The sequence below is a fragment of the Cuculus canorus genome, chromosome 4, assembly GCF_017976375.1.
Source record: "Cuculus canorus isolate bCucCan1 chromosome 4, bCucCan1.pri, whole genome shotgun sequence".
Lineage (NCBI taxonomy): Eukaryota > Metazoa > Chordata > Aves > Cuculiformes > Cuculidae > Cuculus > Cuculus canorus.
The window spans coordinates 49,029,806-49,052,613 of NC_071404.1; the positions used below are offsets into that span (position 1 = coordinate 49,029,806).

Genomic DNA, 22,808 nt, shown 5'->3' on the forward strand with positions numbered 1-22,808 from the left:
ATCCCACAGGTGCGGCCCAGGTGTGATGGCTGGGAAGGCTGAGACTGCTAGTGAAGAGAGAATCCATGCAGAGAACAAGGGCCAGGGAGAGCCTTGGGCTGAGCGTCGTGCTGCTCCAGACTCTGCACAGGCAGCCTTTTGCCATCACGCCAAGCCAAGCTCAGCCCATGGCCAGCAGAGGAGGAGGTCCAGAAATCTGGCTTGCTAAGCCTGCTGCACCCGTGCCTGCCTCGTGCACTGGTGGTCTGTTGTGGAGTGGACGCGAGCTCCAGGGGCTTTGGACTGGGCTCCGCAGTGCTCGGTGACAAGGAGCTGTGCCAGGGCAGGGGCACTGTCCAAGCACTTGGGTGTGTGTGGCTGCCCTCCAGCCCCAGCAGTGCTTCATGGCTGCCCTCATCTCTTCTGCACACCTCTACGCTGGGCCTTGAGCTCTGCTGCTGAGAGCTTTAGGTCTCATATTGGGCCTCGACCCATCCAGCATGGCTCTGGCCAGCCCACGTGCTGTGAACCACTGTTGGGCTGCCCCAGGACTCCCCATGTGCCTTTGCATAGACCTGAGCATCCTCCATAACTTGGAGATGTCTCTTGTATTTTATTATTTTTGATGAGAAGAATACTTCATGTAACACCAAAGAAGAACTTGTGGCTGAACTAAAAATGTTACCGAGTACCTATATTTTCTCTAGAGTCAAGGCAGAGAAGGAAGACTGATTTCTGCGTTTTGGTGAGTGAATGCAGCAGTTGCATGAGCTCTGATTGTGCACTAGGGCCTCCGTTTATGGTGATACTGCCCCTTTCCTGGTACCCCAGGGTCCTTCAAATGCCTTCTAGTGCAACCCAGCCACCACCCTGTGCCTTTAGTGCACCCTGGCACAATACATCCAGTAATATAACAAATACAATATTTCCAGTGATAATATTTCTGGTTGTTGTAGAAATGTTGTGCTTGTCATTTTACCTGACTTTTATTGTGAAGAACATGAAGAGTTCCGAGTCAAGGACTAGGCAGAGCATAAAAGCAGTCAGCTAGAGTCTTGACAAGAGAAAATCCATGTCCTGCCCCATTGCTGTAAGACAGACATAATCTAAGAGAGAAATTGAGATCTGAGAGAAAATATGTTTAATATTGTAGCAGGGTCAAGAATTGTGTGTTTTGTGTTCGTGGTGTATAGGCAGCAAAGGGAAGGTAACTCGAGAGGATCAGAGCTGCTGCTAGTTGACTTTTCTGCATCTACAACTATTTTTCCTAAAATAGATTGTGATTGGATCAAAAGAACAGTCTGAAAGAAAACACATATTGTTTGACAGAAGAGTCTTTGGCCCACAGCCAGAAATGTTGTAACCCTGGACCTAATTATTGAAGCACTAATGGGTTTAAGAGGTAACACAGAGTACAATCTCTGCCCTGCTTTACAGGAATTCAGTACTAAAGCAGAGATGTTAGTTTTATTAATGTTGTTATGGGAAAGGTAACACACCAGAAGTATAATTTGCAGTGTGTGGTGGAAGTTTAAAAGACTCCATCCACTTTCCAGCTAGCCTGAGGGCAGAAAGCAACAAAGATGCATGATCTTTAAACGTATCCATGTTTACTTTTCAGGTATGTAAAACAGTTACAGAGTTTCTTTTGTATTGATGTGATAATTAAACATGAACTAAAAAGCAATATAGACAACTAAAGGTTTTAAAAATATGTCTGAAGGGAGGCTTTTGGAATCCCTCAGGGATTGTTATCTGCTCAGAGGATTTTGGTAGGGAAAAATCAGTGAGGGGAAGAAATGGGGAAATTTAATGATCTTGAAATACCTGGTAAATGCAGATAAGAAAATAAAGGCAAAGAAGCATGCTAACTGAGAGATGTCTCTTGTATTTTATTATTTTTGATGAGAAGAATGCTTCATGTAACACTAAAGAAGAGCTTGTGGCTGAACTAAAAATGTTACAGAGTACCTATATTTTCTCTAGAGTCAAGGCAGAGAAGGAAGACTGATTTCTACTACCTTCTATCAGTTGTCTATGTGATGTGTAATTCTTTTTTGTAAGACTAAATTAGAATCACAACAGAAAACTTCATAGTATGACAAAATACCTTTTTTATTTGTTTGTTTTCTATACCATTATTTCATCTTGCACCTTCATTTGTTAGGTTCAGATAGCTGCTCTGCATTTGAGTTGTAAGCCCATTGAAGCGTAGACTGTATTTTCTAAATTAATGGCTTCTGAAATAATAAGCTGCTTTTATTTTTTTTTAATGCTAGACACGTCTTTTGTCATGAATTGAGGAAGAAAAACTGTTTTTAAGCTTCTTTTGGCAGAACTTTTCTTCTTAAAAAAAGACTTCCTTTCCATTCAGTGTTTTCCTTTACTAGGTTGCACTGTCTGATCTGTCAGATGTTGGAGGATTATCACCTTGTTTCTTAATCATCTCCTGCACGTGGCATGAGTGAGATTTGTGACATATGCTCTTTGCAGAAGAAATGAGACTTGCTGTTGCCATGCTGTGTCAGTGATGAGCATGAAGGCATTGAATGTAGCACTCTGTGAAATTGGCTCATGAAATTCATGCATCTTTTTGCTATAGCATATGTTAGCAATAGTCACATATAGTACATTTTTATAAGTACTCATTGTCCCACTGAAGAAAATCTTGATTTTTCAAAAGATCTCAGTAAGACTGAGTAGTTAAGACTGCTGTGTGTCAAATGTTTTTGACTATTTCATCTGGGCTGGCAGATGGCACAGTGTTGTTGTCACTAGTTCAGTTTCTTGGTAACACTTCTTAAGTTCTAGAAATTTCATTCAAATATTTCCTGCTCTGCTAAAGCAGAGAGTTTCATTTGCTTGCTCTGAAGCTGTCAGTTCGCTGTCCAGCAACATAACTTCCATTCATTACTTCCAAACATTTTCCTTCTATGGACTGTAATTCCTTCTTTCCATGCCATTTTGTTAGTATTGTTTTTACAGAGCACAAAGAGAATCTGTGAGTGGGATACTTGCTTAAATGTGTGATTTACAAGTGCAAAGCAACTGCTTACTGTCAAACGCATGCAGCTGACAGGACTAATGAGAGCTATTAGGCTAATTATTAGTCTCAACGTCCTGGTGAGACTTCTAGACAGTGTATACTTGCTCCCAATTCACACTATCCATATCTTGGTTATGCCATCTATGCATATCCCCGCAAGAAAAAAATAGGTGTACTACACTAGGATTCAGAAAGTTGCTTCAGAGTTACAAAATAAGGTTGCATAACCTGACCTCTGCTGTTGGGATTCAGCTGACATTGTTAGTTTGAATTTTGGTTGTATTTGGCATCTAATGATAGAACGCTGCCTGTTTGTGTTTAATTAGTAGTAAACTTCCCTGGGCAACCTGTTCCAGTGCCTCACCACCCTCATTGTGAAGAATTTCCTCCTAATGTCTAGTCTAAATCTGCCCCTCTCCAATTTATAGCCATTCCTCCTTGTCCTATCGCTACATGCCTTTCTGAAAAGTTCTTCCCCAGCTCAATCTCACTGTCTATATCATTGATGAAGATATTAAACAGCACTGGTCCTGGTATGGACCCCTGAGGGACACCACTTGTCGCAGATTTCTATCTGAACGTGGACCCATTGCTACTCTCTGAATGTGACCATCCAACCAATTTCTTATCTACTGAACAGTCCACTCATCAAATGCATATCTCTCCAGTTTAGAGAGAAGGATGTTGTGGAGGACTATGTCAAAGGCTTTACAGAAGTCCTGATAGATCAAATTTGTTGGTTTTCCCGTCTGCACTGCTGCAGTTACCCCCTCGCAGAAAGCCACTAGGTTGGTCAGACAGGACTTGCCCTTGGTGAAGCAATGCTGGCTGCCACCAATCACCTCTCTGTTCTCCTTGTGCTTTAGCGTAGTTTCTAGGAGTTCCTGAGGATGCACTCAATCCCATTGTCTGTGTTGTTGATCAAAATACTAAATAGCATTGGTCTCAGTACAGACCCTTGAGGAACATGACTCGTTAGTATCCACTTCAACACTGAGCTGTTGACAGTAATGAATTAGTTCCTGTCTTTTCTGTCAAGTGCTGCAAAGCTTTCTGACTGACATTTTGCACTGTGAAGCAGATACTTCTAAGCAGAATAAGCTAAAATTATTGAATAAGTAAAAGCGAGCCCTTGTAATGGGAAGGACCAGGCTTTGTAATGGAAGCCACAATAAGAATAATATTTACTGCTGATAGTATGAATTTTGTTATCATTTGAGGGCCATGGAGAAAGGATGGATCTTGAATAACTGCTTTTGAAACAGCTGGGAGTCTATGGTTTGTAGTCACAAAATGCTTTCAGTTATTTGTAGGTGACTTTGAAAGTACAGAAGCACTATTTCTAATTAATATTGTAGAGCTGGATTGTAATGGAGGAATTAGTGAAGAGACACTATTGTGAGCTAAACCTTGAAAGCTGTTCAAAACTTTTAGCGTTGGGATTGTAGTTAGTCAGTTCTGAGTGCTTTACGTATAAACAAGACCATACAGCTTGATTTTCTGAATTTTCCCTCTTATTTGCTAATGTCTCCCCCCACAACTTTCTTCAGACTCGCCAGTGCTATGAAAGCAGCCACAATACGCTTGTGTAAAATGAATAATATGCAAAAATACTTATCTCACTTACCTCAAAAGAGCATAACTAAGTCAGCAAAACCTCAGTTCTGTATCTAGTTGGAGGTCAGTAATACACGGAAGTTGGTATCTCTTAGCTATTTATGCAGAAATGGAGTAACGTGCTTCTGAATTTGTTTTTTTTACCTGAAATCACTAACCTTTAAGTAATTAGTGTGTGAACTGTTTACTTATTAAGAGTGATTGAGCTGATTGGGAAACACACAGGCTTTTTCTTGATGCCTCTTATGCATTCAGAACCGTGTTTAAAAAACTCATGAAAGCATAGAGACCTGCTGTATTTACCTGTCTTTTATACAAAGTTTTGTGATCACACACAAGCGTGTGAAATCTGCTTTTATGTCTCTGATTTTTGGAACTGAGAACCGTATGGTATCTTGATTTTTGCATTTCTTAGATCTTAATTATGCCTGCATAGCAATTAGGCTTGTGCATAAATTTAAGAAAATGATTTATTCATTTGTTCTTACTGTGTAAAATATACTAAGAATTCATTCCAGCTTTTACAATAGCCCTAAAAATCATCCAGAATAGGGCAATTTGGTTTACAGTTACTATATAGTTAGTTTTAACATTTAAACTTTGTTTTGCTATTCTGCCTTTTATTATGTAATAGCAAGACACAGAATGTCCAGCTCATCCAGCGAAGGGGGGCTAAATTACATGGTTGTGCACTGATCCAGCAAAGTACTCAGCATTGTGCTTATGTTCCATTGAAGTCAATGGGACCACTCATGTTTTGAAAGTTAAGTATGTGCTTTTAAGTGTTTTACTGAATAGGGATGAGATTATTCTCATTCTTAAAGTCAAGCATGTGCTTAAGTGCTTGGCAGAATTGAATTAGTTAGCATCTGAGTTACCACAGGAAAAGCTGAACCTTGTAGCAGCTTGTACAGAAGGTCCTTCCTGTAAGTTCCAGTTGAGTTTAAGAGACTCTGAAATAAGGCTATGAAGTGATAAGCATCAGTAAACTCTTCTGTGAGATATCTTTAAATGGAATTTAAAAACAAAAATAAATCAGGATTACTTAAGGACTCTTCTTCGTTTGGGCATGTTTTTTTCTCACTAAACTTCTATTTTTTTCCCCATCTATCTCTTTTATTAAGTTTATTTATTTCGCACTTTCCAGCTGCTTTTTCTCTGTCTGTTCTAGACACTTATCTTCTCTCTAGTTTGTTAAATTTCTTCCTTGAGTTTCTAAGCAGTTCCATATTTCAATAGGGTAATTTCCTGTTAGGATGCTTCCTTACCTGTTCTCTGTGTTCCTTTGACTTGAGGTAGGTCTCTGAACTACCTACTCTGAATCGACATGCAAGATGTGATGGGGTAACCACAGCAGTGGAAACAGGAAAAACAATGGATGTGGTCTATCTGGACTTCTGTAAAGCCTTTAACATGGTCCCCCCCAACATCCTTCTCTCTAAACTGGAGAGATACGGATTTGATGATTGTACTGTTCAGTGGATAAGAAATTGGTTGGATGATCACATTCAGAGAGTAGTGGCCAATGGCTCCATGTCCAGATGGAGATCCGTGACAAGTGGTGTCCCTCAGGGGTCTGTACAGGGACCTGTACTGTTTAATATCTTCATGAATGATATAAACAGTGAGATCGAGTGCACCCTCAGCAAGTTTGCAGATGACACCAAGCTGAGGGGTGCAGTTACCACACCAGAAGGATGGGATGTCATCCAGAAGGACCTGGACATGTTGGAGAAGTGGGCCTGTGTGAACCTCATGAGCTTCAACAAAGGCAAGGTTCTGCACCTGGGTTGGGGCAATCTGTGGTTTCAGTACTGGATGGGGACTTCCAGTGAGGACCTTATCCCGGATCCATGCGTTCCTGAATCCAGTTCCTGAGCCCAGCTACCTCCTGTCATTCACCTTCTTCCCTGTGCTTGCTCTGTAGCATTTTTGGTGATATATAGTCATCAGGGGTTAGGGGTGCTATTTCATGTATTTGTATATATTTTATTATTATTAATAGTATTTTCTTCATTATCATTATTATTATTGTTTCATTAAAGCTGTTTAATTTTTAGTTTCCAACCCACAAGTCTTTTCCTCTCACTTCCCTTTCCCCTTTTCCTGGACGTGAGGAGAGGGAAGGGAATTGTGAGTCCAGCTGCTCAGTTTTATCTGTGGAAATTGGTCAGGCTGGGGCTAAATTGTGACAGTGATACACCATCTTCTTGTAAACTTTTATGTGTTGAACTTCGGTTTGAACTGTAGCATTAATGCAAGTCTGTGGTGTTTTGTGACTACCAGCTGTGAATTTCCAAAGAGTTGGGTTTCTAAATCCAGGGGAAAGCAAATGAGCTTAGGTTTTATCTTTCTAATATTCCTGTGAACTTCCATGCTGTTTTTTTTTTCTGGTTAGGCAGCTCTGAGTTTGCGAGCTGTTTGCTTTTTCCCCTTTCTGTGCTTGCTTTGTGGGCTTCAGTTTTGTGATTAGACCTTCCTAACCTTCCGTTTTCAAAACCAAGTGTAGGTAGGTCTATACTATGTGTGTGTAAGCTTGGTGCCTGTGATTCTAGGCATTACTGCTATGACACTGGATTTTCCTGAAGTGGGCTGTACTCATTGCTGCAGAAATGTCAGCCCCTGTGTTTTGTTTGATTAATACCTCACAATCAGAATTTGAGTATATGAATATATTCAGTTGTCTTGAGTTTTCTTCTCTTTAATTGTTTTCATTAGTAAGAAGATAGATTGAAATGAGTCTGATAAATCTGATCTGGAAATAAATATATTTTCAGTATAGCAAAAGGGGAATTGTTTGAGTCCTTGCTAAGATTCAGTAGTCAGTAGAAGAACATAAGTATTGTGACTTAGTTCTGAATGTACTATGATTCCTAAAAATGTATTATTCTTATAAGTGGTGTTCAATGGAGTACATTAACATATAAAGAAACTAAAGCAATTAGTTTGCAATTAAAATAATAAAATTACACAGTGTTGTGGATGGTAATTACGGATGTATTTAATATTCGGTCCCATAAGGCATGCATCTTATGTGTGGTAAAACCTGCAGGGAACAAGAATCAAGGCCTTTCATCAGGGTTTAGGAAGCTGTGAGTACTTTGCCTGGAACAGTCAGTCTGAGGATTATCGGTTCGTTTTGCACCACCAGACTGCTTTCAAGGTATGAGTTGTGAATTGTCATTCTCTTCTGTTGAGTTTAGGGGATTTTGGAAAAGAGCATTCTTGCGCCTGTTGCTGTTAATGATCTATTATTTTGTGGTAACATAGTCAACACCTGCTACAGTGATGTACTACAATTACTTTATTATTATTAATCAAAGACCAATCTGTAAATTAGTCTGCCTAATGTTAGGCAAAGCTTTCACAGTTTGCTTTTGTGAATACTATTAGCCACATTTATTTATTTTATTTTACTTTTAAAATCCTTTCACTTATCTGGACCCCCTGGAAGAGTTCTTGTGGTCCAGTAGTTTTCACTGTGAGAATATAAGGTAGACTGTGGTGCTCTCCATCTCAGTGCTATGTTTTCAACAGCGTCTATAGGAAGTTACATAGTGACAAGTAGAAATAGAGCACAGGTGTATGGATCTTCAGAAGCATGATAAATTATTTAGGGTTTATATCGGTTTCCATTATATTCCAATAATTCCAAGTAATTCTGTACTTGGTTAGCATAAAAAAAGACGCAAACAAAATCCTACTTCCATTCACTTAAAGTGGGAGTCTGTGTACTGGGAATGATTAGATCCTACACATCCAAGTGTTGCTTTTGCAAGACTTAAAAAAGGATTACAGATGGGGTGACTGAAGCCTCCAAGGATGAAAGGCTGGATGGTTTAAATCAGCATGATTCACTTCAATGGAGCCCCATGAATTTACAACAGATAAGAATTTGGTCCATTTTAATGCAGTTAAGGTCACACGTTCAGCTGATGATAGAGGTAATAAATGACCCCAGCCCTTGTTGTCACCGTGGTTGCCATATACACAGCAGAAGCAGGCAACGCTTGAGATTGAAAAGCAGCCGGACTAGAAAATGTGCAGGAAGCTTTAGCATAAAAAATAAATTGCTGATGACACTGAAGTTGTGGTTCTGGAAGATAAGAGGAGTAAACACGTGAGAGCACAGAACAAAGACACACAGTTCTGCTGGGACCATGTAGTACTGAGACAGTTATGAGATGGTTGCGTGAAGTGAGCAGGAGGTACACATTTGTAATAGATCGAAAGACAGATTTTAGAAGGAGCACATTAAAGCAGAACTTTAATTCACTGCTGTCTGCACAAATCGGCTAGATCACGCTTTAGAGACACTTACGATATGTTATGATATTTTGTGAGCCAGCAGAATATTTTAAGGACATTGTTGGGTTTTTTTGGTGTTTTTTTTTTTATTTGTTTTTTTTTCTTTTTCTGTGGGGGAGCTGATAGACTTGCTTTGAATGCCTGTGGGAGTTGTAGACAATATCGGTGCTTTGCTTCATGCTACTGAAAAAATTTCTGCAGTGAACAGTGCACCATGGGTACAGAGCTAGGGCTGTGTTATTCCTGGTATATTCCTCAGGAGAATACCAGCTGGCTTACACAGCAGTGATCTGTTCCACTCGAATTCCAGAGCAAACGGCTGACAAGGAGTCTTTCCTTCTCTTTACGTCCTGGGCTGAGGCCAATGCTAGATCTACAGTTTGCTGATGTGCAAATGAGTCAGTACAGTACTGGACATGTTACACCTATTTTTCCTGTATGAAGGAAAAAGGCCATTCTTGATGCTTTCTAGACTGTTTTTCCTTTTTGATTAAAATAAAATACAGCTGAAAGTTAAATAGTTATCTATAAATGAACACATTCCATGTTTATCACTAAATCCTAGTGTTTAGTGTGACATTCAAACAATTATTTTCCTTAAAGCCTAAATTGAGCAAAATTTTCTGCTATCTCTAAGCATCATAGAAACGCTGCCACATACATAATGAGTAGAGGTGAGAGGAGTAAAAGATGTGAGGGAAGAAAGACGCTGTATGATACTTTTGAATCCTACTCAGTCTGGACATTTGAATCACAGAGCAAGCGTATACTGCTTGATGCTTGTATTTCCAGGTTATTAGTTATACTTTTAGCTGTTTCTAATTAAACTAGTAAATTTATAGTTAAACTGTTTCTATTTAAGTATTGTGAATACCATATGTTGTAAGAAATGCATAGTACGCTTCTCCAGAATCCAGATAAATGATAAAGGAGAGAGATACAGTTTCTCCTCTATTAAAAAAAACAACCCAACCCACCAAAACCTGTTCACCTGAGTGTGGCTGATGCATCAGTGTGGTATAGTCCTCACCTTATTTCTGATCTCTTTGTTGAATAGGTAAAAGTTAGTTGTTTACCTTCTTCACACAGTCAATGTTTTTTCCAGTAGATGATCCCAACTCTTACTGGAGTGACTGGCTGCTTGGTGTATGTATAGGTTACCATTAAGATTGCTTCATTTCTGCCCTCATATTTTGTGTGCTTTGAGATAACGTTTGGTATGATACAGAGGCATTTGAAGTTGGGAATGTTTTATATGTAAGTAGGAGAGAACTGTCCCCCCTAGGTTTCTAGAGATCAGTTTTCCTGATTCTCTTTTAAACTGCAGTTCACCTAGTGCAAATGGGATGAATTTACATACCCATTGGTAATGAATGAAAGAATGAGTTATATATGTGACCTGTGTCATGTTAACATTTGCCTTTTGGATAATTTAAAGTCAAAAGAGAGTATAGAGACAACTTATCCCTAGTTGTCTTTGAATGTTTGTAACACTTGCAGTTTTATGTCAGCACTGGGAATAGCTGTTACAGACTTATAAAATAGCTGTCTTCAACCAGTCAAAATGGGAGATGGGGTTTTGATGTGTGTTTGGCTTCAAATTTATTTACTGCAAATTTATTTACTGCCTGTTTCTTTTCTTATTTCCTGAAAGCACAGAAACATTTGAAAATAAAGGTAGTCCTCGGCTGTGATACACAGCATACTGAAAGAAATCCCATGTCTTGCCTTGGGATGCCTCAGTCCTTAGATTCTGTGTTCTTTTTTTCCCTATATATAAAAGCTATTTTGCCCAATCAGTTTTCAGTACAGAGGGAAAAAAAGTGTGGAGTTGTATGTATATGTGTGATTTTTAAAGGTCCAACTCCCTGTGTTGGGTTTTCTTCTTTTGTTTATAAAAACTGTAGAGAAAAAATAAACTCCAAGCAAGCGTGAACATGGTACTAGCTTATAAAAGTTTGCACTGAGAATAGGGCTGTATTTGCTATTCTACAAAATACATTCTTGAGCTCTGTACCAGACTGCAAAGGTTACACACACAAGGAAAGAAAAGGGAAGAGCGTTACTCACAAAAGCAAGAGTGATCTCTGTGAGCTGTGCACATAAAAACAAGTCACAAATGTACTGGAGAGACAAATAATATTGGACTAAAATTAGAACAATATTGGGGATGGTAATGCCTAAATGCTGAGGACAAGGTAGTGCTGGAATCTCAATAATGATAGTGTAAGGATTTGTGTGGGAGCCACAGGCTACAACATTACCCAGTGGGGTAGAAGACTGCTACTTACAAGTTCATCAGTTGCATTAGGAACTCTTTTGACTAGACACAAATAAAATATTTATTTTCATGTGATTTTTCTGGGTATTTGTAGTATCCTGGGGTAAACTTAATTTCTGTGTAAGTCTGGAGCCAGCTAGTCTACAGAGACTGTCAGTCATGTGGTCCTTGACTCCTGCCATATGGTAGTGCTCATTGGAGGGATGAGGTACATTCGCAGGTTAAGAGTCACATGTTGGTCCTGTGTGTTTTGCTTTATTATATGTTTCAAAGCATTAAAGAAAATATCATCTTCCTTAACCTATGAGCACAGCCTAAAAATCATACTGCTATGGAGGTGAGAGGAGGGAGCAGATGAGTATTGAAGTTCTGCTCTTTTATTTAAGGTTGGGTCCTTTCAGCTGTGTGTCTTGTCAGGTCCCTTTGTCAACTTGGATAGCTAATTCAGTTTTGTCCTTTGAGTGACAGCTATTGTTTGGTATTTGTTATTCTATCTTTAAGAATAACATCTTTAGGAAAGCTTTGTTTAAAAAGTGTTAAGGAGCAGCAGCAGATTGGTTATTTATAAAGGGAGTGTGTTTACTCACCTTTGCATTACAGTTCTCTGTTGAATAAGCATGTGTTAGCTTTTGGCATGTACATGTAATTACTATAACAGTAGAATTCACAAAAATCTGAAGTCCTAAATTTTGCTCCAAAGGCAATGGAAAAATCTAAAAGGTACTGACTTGTTTTTTCATACTTGCAATCAATGAAAAAGTAGATCCATGGCTCCATCTACTGGAGTTGAAAACCACCGACGAGAGCTGCTGACTGCATTGAGCTCTGGCACCGTTGTGTCAGTTACCACTTGGCAGAAGATGAAATAAGAAATACTGGGTTTTATTTTTCAGCTGGTGGATTAATGGGGTAGATGTCTCTGGAGATATTAGTGTAATATTTTGACAACTTTACCTGTTTTAACACTTGTGGGTTTCCCCCCCCCCCCACTGTTGCATTCACTGTCTGAAAGTTGAAGGATTTGTTTCTTTTGAGGAGGAACTTATTCTGTAATTCTTACCCTGTACATTTATTTATTTTATACTTGTACGACTGCTGTAGGCAAGAGAAAGACCTGATATTGATAGTTGGATAGTTCTTCCAAAGATCTCGTTTGAAGAGTAAGCTCTGAGTATAAAAAATTTGGCCTCTGTGTTTTCTTTGGCAATTAAATACATGTCTTAAAGATATTTTTGAGATTTATTTGTATTTTGCAACATGTTGGTGCAGACCAATGTAGAAGTCAGCTATTTCCATTTGACTAACTTTTAGAACTGTTAGTAAGAGGTCAAATGTTTTGTTTGTGCTTTGCCCGTTTCTCATTTGCATTGGTTGTAGCATGGGAGCTCAGAAACTGAGAGGTGTAGCCAAGTTCTTGAGGAAGAACAGTTCCTGAAATAATCCACCATTACTCTGACTGCAATGCAGTGTTTTCAAATTAGTTTACTTATTTTCCTGCAGTATTTCAAACTTTGTCTTGTGTAATACCAGGTGCAAAAAATGTGCATCAAAAATCCATTCCATGAAAAACAAAGGTACAACGTCTGTCTGCTGCAGCCCTGAGTAAACACTTTGGTTTCAGAAAAAACTGGATTTTAGAATTAAAAAATATTGGAAAATCATGGTTTATGTATTTGATCAAAATTCAGACCTCCCTGCCAAATGCTATGTAGACTATTTTTGACTGTTCACATTGTGATAGTGATGCTAAATATGTTTAGGCCTAAACGAGGAGCTTGATCTAATTGAAAGCCCTTCTAGACTGTCAGTTTTCCTTGATCCTTCTTTTTTACTTGACTTCTTGTTAGTATTCTAAAATCTCACTAATTTATCTTAAGATACGTAGAGTTTTGTATTAGGTCCTAGATTGACTGTGTAGGATCAGAATTGTTGTCCAGTTTAAGTGTGAAAGAGTCATCTGGAATGACATAGTGCCGTTCCAAAGGTGTCTTTCTCTGCTGTTTTCTTTTTCCTCTGTTGCAGCTTTTAAGAATCATGCCAGTAGGGATAAGGGTGTTAGATACAGAAAATTAGTAGTTTCGTAGAAAATAGGTAGCTGGAGTTAATTTCACTCTGTTAGGATTACTGCTGTAAAGTGGTAGGCAGAAGTAATTACATTAAATGTGGAGACTGAAAGGAAATGCCTCCTATTTTGCTCATAATAGTACATATGTGGCAGTTTATAGTTTGTTCTCCAGTGAACTGACAAATAAGGTGTGGGCAGGAGAGAGACTCATTGAAGTAAATGTTCTATTTGTGCATAAAATGCTTATAGTGATTTAATGTATTTTAAAAATATACTGCTCATCTACCACAGTTGTAAAACTGCGTTCTGAAGTCTCTTTTTCAGCAGTTTTGATGCCTCCTTAAAATACAAGGAAGAACTCTCATAGTCTCAAAATATTCTTGTGTTCTGTCTATGTGTATACCCAGACATGTCAGCATATCTGCAGGTACATGTTCACAAGAGCAAAAAAAAACCCCAACACAGTAAGTCCTGAAGTGGTTAAAGAACAGAGAGAGATTTGTACGGGGAGGGTGGAGAAGGTAGCATACGGTTTTCCAAAGCCCATTTTCAGTAAACTGCATTGTGGACAGATGAACAAGCTGGTATAATGTAAGCCCCTGTGTGAGTTCATAGGCTTCTCTGTGCTGTTGCCTATACTTTTGCTCTTATAGTGGTATAAATGCAAACTAGCTTATGTGTCATTGAAATAGAAAAACTGGCTGTGTATCAGTTTGCTGGGTGAATGCAAAGTTGTTCTGAAAACCTGTGTGTGAGTGCGTGTATCGTCAGTTCTGTCCCACTCAAATGAAATTCAAATCTGGTTTTCAATTGCAGGACCTGTGTATTGCTGCCGTCGGGTTTTAGCTTGTCAGAGATCACTAATGACTATTAGGAATTAGTGACTGTTCTCAAGCTGTTTCTTTCATCCTAAACTACAGAATTGCATATTGATTCCTGACACTTGTGAATGTTGTGTCTGCTGGTAATGCATGTTCAGACTGGAGCTGTGCTACCTTTAAAAAAAAAAGGTAGCCCTTTTTTACCCTTCCCTTCACAGTAACAGAATGTATAGATACATTAATTACTCCTTAAATATCCTGTTCCAGTTTTTATTTATTTTTGTGTTTGTATACACTGTATAAAGACAGATACTGTTCATAGATGCATTTTGTAGCTGCATAATGTGTATTAAATTGCTCATTAGATGAATTAATTTGGTTTTGCACTTGACAGACAAACATTGTTTAGATAAATGACCTGACTTTTCTTCATATGTGCTGAACACTTGCATCTCATGAAGTTGAGATGCATTATACCTACAGCCTCTCTTGTTCTTGTGATTACATATCACCATGTTTTTATTGCTCTCTCCATGGTCCTGTCTGTCACAACAGTAGTTAATTAAAACAAGAAAAAAAAAGAAATAGAACTGGTATATACGTCATAAAGATTAATTTTCTTCTACTGCATCTGCTATATGGATAAAAAAAGTTTTTATTGCCTAAATATTCATAATAATTGCCAATTGTCTGTGTATGAAACTTTTCACTAATATCAAAAAATTGCAAAAAGTCGGTAGTTATAAGTAAGTAGGCCACAAGAAGATTTCAGAGAACTGTTCAAAAGAAACTTTGAAGTTCAAACCTAGAAACATGATCCCTTATTTTAACATTAAAATCCTAGAACTTATCATTCCTTAGGAAGAATTTTTGGTGGTGCATGTTTTAGCTTGACTGCAATGCCAGCGTTTTCTTTGCTGTAAGGTGATACTTACAGCCTTTAGCAGGAACACATAAAGGAATTAAAAATCCAACTGAAAGTGAAGGTTGGAAAATTTTAATCCTCTTTCTTACAAAAATCTATTTAGGAACAAAAATTAATGTTTTTTTGTATTCAGAACATGAAAAATCAAGTCTCAGAATTCTAAGAGAACTTACAGCTTATAAGGCTTGTCTTAAGCACTTACAAAACCAATGACATTTGGGTCATGTATTTGTATATCTTTCAGCATGTAGATTTTATACTGTTGCCCAGTGTGATCTGCATTGTATAAAGTATCATATATAATACTGTATCTCTGATCTATAGAATGTTTTGAGCCAGATTTTTGCTCAGCTGCTGGGTTTTCAGCACTGCCTATTGAACACCACTTTGAAATTCTAAAAATCTTCAGTAACGCTTATGTAGCAACTTGCAGCTGTACATAAAATTGATGTTGGCATCTCATGTATTTGGGCTGACTTAAATCCTGATCTACTTAAAGTGCACTTTGAGGCTGATGAATTAATCTATTTGTTTTTTTTTTTTTTTTTTCTCCTCATCTTAGATTAGTTTGACTGTGAAGAGCCACAGACGCTTTGTGCCCTGATGGGGGACTCAGGATCCAGACGATCAACTCTAGTATCTCGCTTGCCAATATTCAGGAGAAGCATTAGCCGGAGACACGACTCCCTTCCTTCCTCACCTTCTTCTGCTAATGCGATTGGTGTCCACACATCCTCCCCATCCAGTACGAACTCCAGCTCGGGGAGCACAGGCAAGCGTCGGAGTATTTTCCGCACTCCTTCCATTAGCTTCCATAACAGGAAAGGGAGTGAGCAGAAGCCTGACTCGGCTAGTCAAAATGTTAATGTCTCAAATGGTGCCCAGTCATCCCTTAGCACTTTTGAAAAATTGAGCTTAGAGGAACATATTAAAAGCAGAGGAAGGCATTCGGTTGGCTTTAGCAGCTCGCGTAGCAAGAAAATAACAAGGTCTTTAACAGACGATTTTGAAAAGGGAAAGGAGTCTTCGGCTAATAAGAATGTCTTTATAAATTGCATAAGTTCTGGGAAGAATGAGGGCGATGATTCAGGTTTTGCAGAGGAGCAGAGCCGATACTCTGTCAAACAATCCACACGAAAACTTCTCCCTAAATCTTTCTCATCACACTACAAATTTTCCAAACCAGTTCCGGAGACTCAGTCAGTTCCTTCTGTGCAGCAGTCAAGGTGCTTGCTGGAAATTAAATCATATGTGGAAAGCGAACCTGTGATCACCAACTCCTCTCCTCCATGTTCAGCCGAGACAACAGAGTGCATGGGAAGCTCCTTACAATCTCCGCTGCTCTCGACTGACCTCACAGCTGCACAGACCCCCTCTGACTTTGTCGCCCTGACAGAGGATTCTGTTTCAGAGGTTGACGCTCTGCCCAGCAATGGGACCGGGGCACTGCTTACAGAGGATTTTGGCCACAATGTCTCTACCTCTCAGATCATCTTTAATTCTGCTGCTGCTTCTGCGAGGGAAACAGACATTGTGGAAAGTACTGGTCATTCTGCTGGTGTATCTCCTGTGAGTCGCACAAGCTCATGTAGTATTGAATCTAATACCTTATTCAAAACCTCAGCTGCTAATCAAACAAAAGTATTGTTGCGAGCCAATGAGCTACATGTTAACAATGCCAGGCGCACAGGAGAAATTAACTTGGCAAATGCACATTTAGAAACCTTTGCCTTACAGCATAGAGAAGGACCAGTGATACTCTCTCCGAAGGCACAAGGATTGAGAGGGGACAGAGATGAAAGCACATTGTCCCAGCACACGGGAGAGACTATTCCTGTAATGGAGTCTAAGATTGTTTCATGTTCTGAGCCTCAGTCCTTTAAAGCACAACAGGGTTATGAAACAAACCGTTCTAAAGGTATGTCTTATGGTCTTTTCAGTGTTGGTTTTGGTGGTTTTTTTTTTTTTTTTTGCCTTAGTTCTTCTGTAAGAATTGTTTGGTCATAAAGTTTTTCAAAACCTGTCAGTGCGAACTAGGAAGCTCAAAAGTCATGAGTTGTGCCCTGCTCCCAAAATTGTAGGTATTAAGCCAAATGTCTGTTGTTTTTTGAGTTTTGTGTTTTACAGCTTGTGAACATCCATCAGTGCTGTTCATAGCTATGTTTGACTGTGGTAGAAAATGAATTAATAAACACAGTATTGATTCTTACCTGTTGTCAAAGGCTAAAAGCTGGGATTTTTGAGGCATTGGACTTGAGCCAAAGAGTTGTGATGTTTGAGATGGAAACATTGCCAGAGATATAAAGCTTCTTTTAGTCTGGTTATGAAAAATATCAATTTCTCTTATATTGATCTGGGCTTTGAAATTTCCTGACTCTTGCTTCCTGTATTCAACTGATGTTATAGACTAACTTGGAGTGGATGTTTCTGTGACAAAGTGTGAGACATCCCATTTCTGCTTCCATCTGAAATAACATTGTGCAATTGTGCAAGTTCTCATTATCTAATCTATGAAGTGGAGAGAGTTAATTACCTTCTAAATTTCACACTGTATCTTTAGCTGATGAAAAGGAATTTTGAAATATTAACAAGATTAAGCAGAAAGGCTATGCCTAGAAATCTGTCTATAGAGATGCAGATGAATAAGGGCACTAGGTCCTTGAGTGAAGGACAACTGTCAGAAGATATTTATCTCTGACAGTATTTCTCAAACCTTCCTGAAGACCGGTGTTTTCTTGCATAATTCTGGGCCAAAATTTGTGAGAATTAACAAAACTGCATTTGTAGTGTTTATATTAGAAGATGAATGAATGTAAACTGGAATTCATAGGAGTTTTTGCTCTGATATTTACCTAGGTGTGTAGATTATAAGCAATAAAAAGTAATCTTGCCTTTTGATTTGTTTGTCATTGCAAGGCTTGGTTGGATATTGTGTACGTAGATGTCAACATAAAATCAAATTAATCTACTAAATTAGCTTTCACCAGAAGAGACCCGTTTCCCTCCAAACCTTAGTCAATTGGGAGAAAAAAAATGTTTCCATCGATTTATTTTACTGGTTCCTAGGTGGATTGGTCTTCCTTGCAACATTGACTACATGAATAAGCTCATCCTTTTGAACCTGACTTGAGTGTACTGCAGAATAGCAAGTGAGCAGCTTGAAGTGGTGTTTAGAAAAACACATTGCATTTGAAACGCTTGTATCAGCAGCTGTATATTTAATCTGTATTTCTGGAAGGAAGTCAGCTCACTGAAGTTGAAACTGTGATAGGGGCATTTTTGTAAATGGGATTCATGTTCACGGGAACACTAGAGCTGATACTGCACTATGTCAGGGTTTTATAGTTCTGTTTAAAATGTGTTTTTTTTTTTTTTTTAACTTGTGTGGTGAAGAATGTATTTAAAATTAGAAACTCACCAAGCATACAAGGGGACCATTGGAAAAAGATGTAAAGTAGTGCCATATGAAGTGAAGCAAATACAGAAAAAGCTTACGTGGTATTCAGTAAGATATGGTTATAAGTAGTTATATCTGTTACAGACAGACTGGTTTGAATGTTTGTTTTTGCTGCAACAGTATTTAAAACCAGATGTGAATGCAAAATATTTCTGTGCATTTTCTTTGGTAATAGATATTTTATCTTCTATAGTTGGTCTCATAGTTGATGTCATTATAGATAGCATTGTGAATGTGACATTCATGTATAACCAGGTTTGATGTGCCATATATTTCTTAGTATAACTTTATATATTCTTATGTAATACGTATTTTTTTGAAAAGCCTTAGAGAAAATGCTGTTTCTGTTGCAAAAGGCAAAAGAAGATAAGATTTTCCGTGTTACATTTATTATGCTTTTCTCTTGCCCTATCTCTAAATTTGCCCTAACACCTCAAAATGTAATTTTTTTCCTCTTCCCTGATGTGTTAGTCTTTAACTGGGGTTGGGAATTGGCATTCAGCCTCCTGGCTGCAGGCTGGATTTGTGTTGTGGTTTAGCCCCTTTTGGTTAACATCAGACAGTTTCCCCATCATCCACCTTTCCCCCTTGACCCAGGGAAGGATTATTGGAAAGGAAGAGAAGGACCCAAAGGCTGAAGTAGAAATAGAAATAGTTTTAATAAAACAGTAGAAATAGTTTTAATAAAAACAGTAAACCGAGTATTACTATTACTACAACTAATATGCAAAATATACAAACCAAATAATGATGGAATGTGTGCTACAAGTGACGGACGCCAGATGGCGAACACTGCAAGCACAGCAGTTCAGTGGTGCAGATGTCACAGCTTATGCGGAGAGATCATGAAAAACAGAACTGGAATCAAAACAGTAGCTGGACTCAAATCAGCATGATTTATGGTATGGAATGCTTCCTTTGGTCAGTTTGTGTCAACTGTCCTGACTTTATTCCTTCTAACATTATGCACTTGGTTCCTATGAAACTGCTTAGGTTAGATGGAAACCTACATTCCACGGCTGACCAGAAAAATGAACCAGAGTGTCTTATCACCTTTGTTCCCACCTGAAACTTAATACTGTAGCTACCTAGAAATGCAGTTACTTAGAAATGTGGCTTTCTGGAAAGAGAATTGATTCTATCCCAGCTGAAACCAGGACAGTGTCCACCCCTCATTCCATACTATTTATGCTCGGATAACCACCACTATTCTTACCTTCTACTATATATACACACACATCATTCCCTAATCCTATGGTCCATCTCTCTAGAAAGTTCAATAGAGCTCATTTAGTCTGTGACTGTGGGTTCCATCTGTTGTTACAGTCTTTTCAGGGCTTGAGAGAGGACATGGAGTTCACTCAGTCTACAAAATAGGACTGGGCATCAGTGCAGTGCTACAGCTGGGTGGTGCTGTGTGCAGCCGGAGGATGATGTGTAGTGTATTTTGGTCTTGCAACAGGTGTAGGCCATGGGCTGTAATAAATAATTAAAGAAATGACAGCAAGGAATATCATATAGTAATTAGCATCATACAGTTCCAATTACCGACTATCCTCACCCAAAATCAAATCTTCTTGAAGTACACGTTGGACTTCCCCACTCTCTCGCATTACACACCAGATAAACCCAGGTCCTTAAGTGAAACCAATCTCACTGATGGATTTGCTTTTGCCTAAGGCAGGAATAATGCAGACTCTTTTCCCTAGCTTATTCCTTATTTGTGCATCACAGGAACTCTGTCCCCTTCTTCGGTACATAAAAGTTCTGATGAACAGGGCCAGCTCAATTGACAGACCTCTAGTATTAACAGATGGCTTTTGATAAATTTTATCCCAATTTTTAAATATTCCACCACCCATTGCTTTCAGGGTAGTTTTAAATACTCTATTGTATTTTCCAGTTTTCCTGGAAGCTGGTGCACGAAAGGGGAGGTGATATGCACATCTAATGTCATGTTCTTTTTCTAAGGTGTCTATGAGGCTATTTCAGAAATGAGTCCTGTAATCTGACATCGTTCTTTCTGGAGTCTCATGTCACCGCAAGACTTCTTTCTTGAGGGACAGGGTAGTGCTCCAGGTGGTGGTATAGGGCACAGAATGTATTTCCAGCTATCTGGTGGTTGCTTCCACCATTGTAAGCACACAGCATTTGCCTTGTTGAATTTGTTGGAGTGTAATATAGTCAATCTGCTAGGCCTTCCCATATTTGTATTTCTCCCACTGTCCTCCATACCAGAATGGCTTTAACCATTTGGACTACTTGATTGCAGCACATATTTCACAGTCATTCTTAACCTACATGGGTATTGTAGTGGTGTTCACGTGCAGCCCTTAATCATGAGTCCATTTGTACGTTGTATCCCTTCCTTAATATCCTGAAGTGTTATGGGCCTACTGGGTTAAAAATAGTTCACATTTATGTTGCCAGTTCAGGTCTAATTGAGACATTTTTTCTTCTTAGCAGCCAGGTCCACTTGCTGATTGATTTGATGTTCTTTAGTGGCTTGACTCTTGGGTATTTGAGCATCTACATGATGTACTTTTGCAGCCAGTCTTAAAAACTGGTAGTAAGCTTTTAACTCTGAGTTGACTTGCTTCATCTCATGCTTCAGCAGCTTCTGTGACTCATCATGTAGGACTCCACGAAGCAGCTTTTCAGTTTCGGTGTTTTCCAACAGGATACATCAGTGAACAGAGCATATCACTTTTCATTTTCTGCTACTTCATTATATGGTGGGGCCCGTTCAGCACGCCTCACATCCTCTGTGACGTGAGTGGCTCGCCTTCATGAGCTATTCTTCTCATGTACCTCTTCTTCAGCGCAGGGATGACTCATACCAGCATGGATTGGTAGCTGACTTTAACTGTCGCTGAGGTTTGGGCAGTTCATGGTCCTGTAGCAGAAATCTGCATGACTGCAGTGGCCCTCATGGAGGTGGGAGTAGCTACTGTGCCTGTTGCAAAAGTAGTAGTAGCCACATTGCCTGTTGTAAGGGCTATAATAGCTGCAGTTGGTGTTGAGGTGTCCTCAGTGCCTGTTGTAGGGGCTGTAGTAGCTGTGATGGGAGTTGGGGTGACTACAGTGCCCGTTGTGGAGACTGAGGTGGCTGTGGTGTTCCTCATGGGAGCTGCAGTAGCTGCAATGATCAGTCTGTACCAATGTCTTACTCTGAGCAAGACCAAGATTTGGAACACATTCAGAAAACCTGATAACATAGGTGTACGGGTTGAACTATCCAAAGGATATTCAAAACTCTCAAGAGCTGTTAGATTTAGCCTGGAGGAGACGGGGAATCTATAAAAAGATGTTTCCCTTTTAGTTCCATTTCATGGAATGAAACAGAAGTTGTAATTACGAACGAAGCCCACCAGGTGGCTCCCGAAGGATGCAGATGAAGCTACCGCTGTTGTTTTGGTTGGCACCTCGCCCGCTACCAATACTATCAATGATTTTATGTTACTTTAAATCAAAGTTAAGCAACATAGCAGAGTGATATCTTTAACCTAATGCCCAGAGGTGATAAACTGCATAAAGACGCCAGCAGTGTATACGGCAAGTAATGGACTGCTAAAGTAGACACCTCTGCAATGAGCTCTAAAAATATGTGGGACATTATTGTGTCCAGCAAGAACCAATTTAGCATAATGAGTGCTGTTCATTTCTATTTCGACCTTTTGAGACCCCTGAATTAAAAATCTAAAGCTCTACCAACTGAGCTAGCTGGCCCCCTTCATGCTGCAGCCTGGACTTAAGCTGCAGAGCTTCAAGACTAACAATTTGAAGCTTTCGCAGCTGAGCTTTCTGCACCCCCACGACTCTCTCGTTTTGGGTGCCAAATTAACTGTCCAGGATAAGGCCCCTTTGGTTGGCAGCTAAACAGTAGACATTTGCTCTATCACCCACTTATGCCCCTAACTTGGGGAAAGGGAATTGGGAAAGAAAAGGAAGGACACGAAGACTGAAACAGAACTTAATAACAGCCTTATTAAAACAATAAATCTAATACTAGTATTAATACTACTAACAGACTCAAAGCATCGCAGGGAGCCAGTCTTCAAGAGATAGCTGCTGTTGAGAAGAAGGGCTGTCCTGAGATACTTGTATAGGGTGCAACATAGTTTAGGGTATGGAATGCTTCCTTTGGTCAGTTTGCGTCAGCTGTCCTGAATTTAGTCCTCCCCAGCATTATGCACCTGGTTTCTATGAAACTGCAGAAGTCCTTAGATTCAATGGAAACTCATGTTCCATATCTGGCCACAAAACTATACCAGAATGTCTTTATTGCCTTTATTCCCACCCCAGACTT

The 22,808-nt window shown here is 39.2% G+C and overlaps 1 protein-coding gene across 9 annotated transcripts in view; it reads left to right on the forward strand.

The window, feature by feature from the left end:
- Positions 1-22,808, forward strand: part of CCSER1 (coiled-coil serine rich protein 1) — a 695,806-nt gene that overhangs the window by 75,460 nt on the left and 597,538 nt on the right. For all 9 annotated transcript variants that reach the window (XM_054065343.1, XM_054065342.1, XM_054065341.1 and 6 more), the window contains one exon: positions 15,605-16,960. In XM_054065343.1, coding sequence (XP_053921318.1) covers positions 15,646-16,960 — 1,315 coding nt within the window. In that variant the 5' untranslated portion in view covers positions 15,605-15,645. The remainder of the gene's footprint in view (positions 1-15,604; positions 16,961-22,808) is intronic.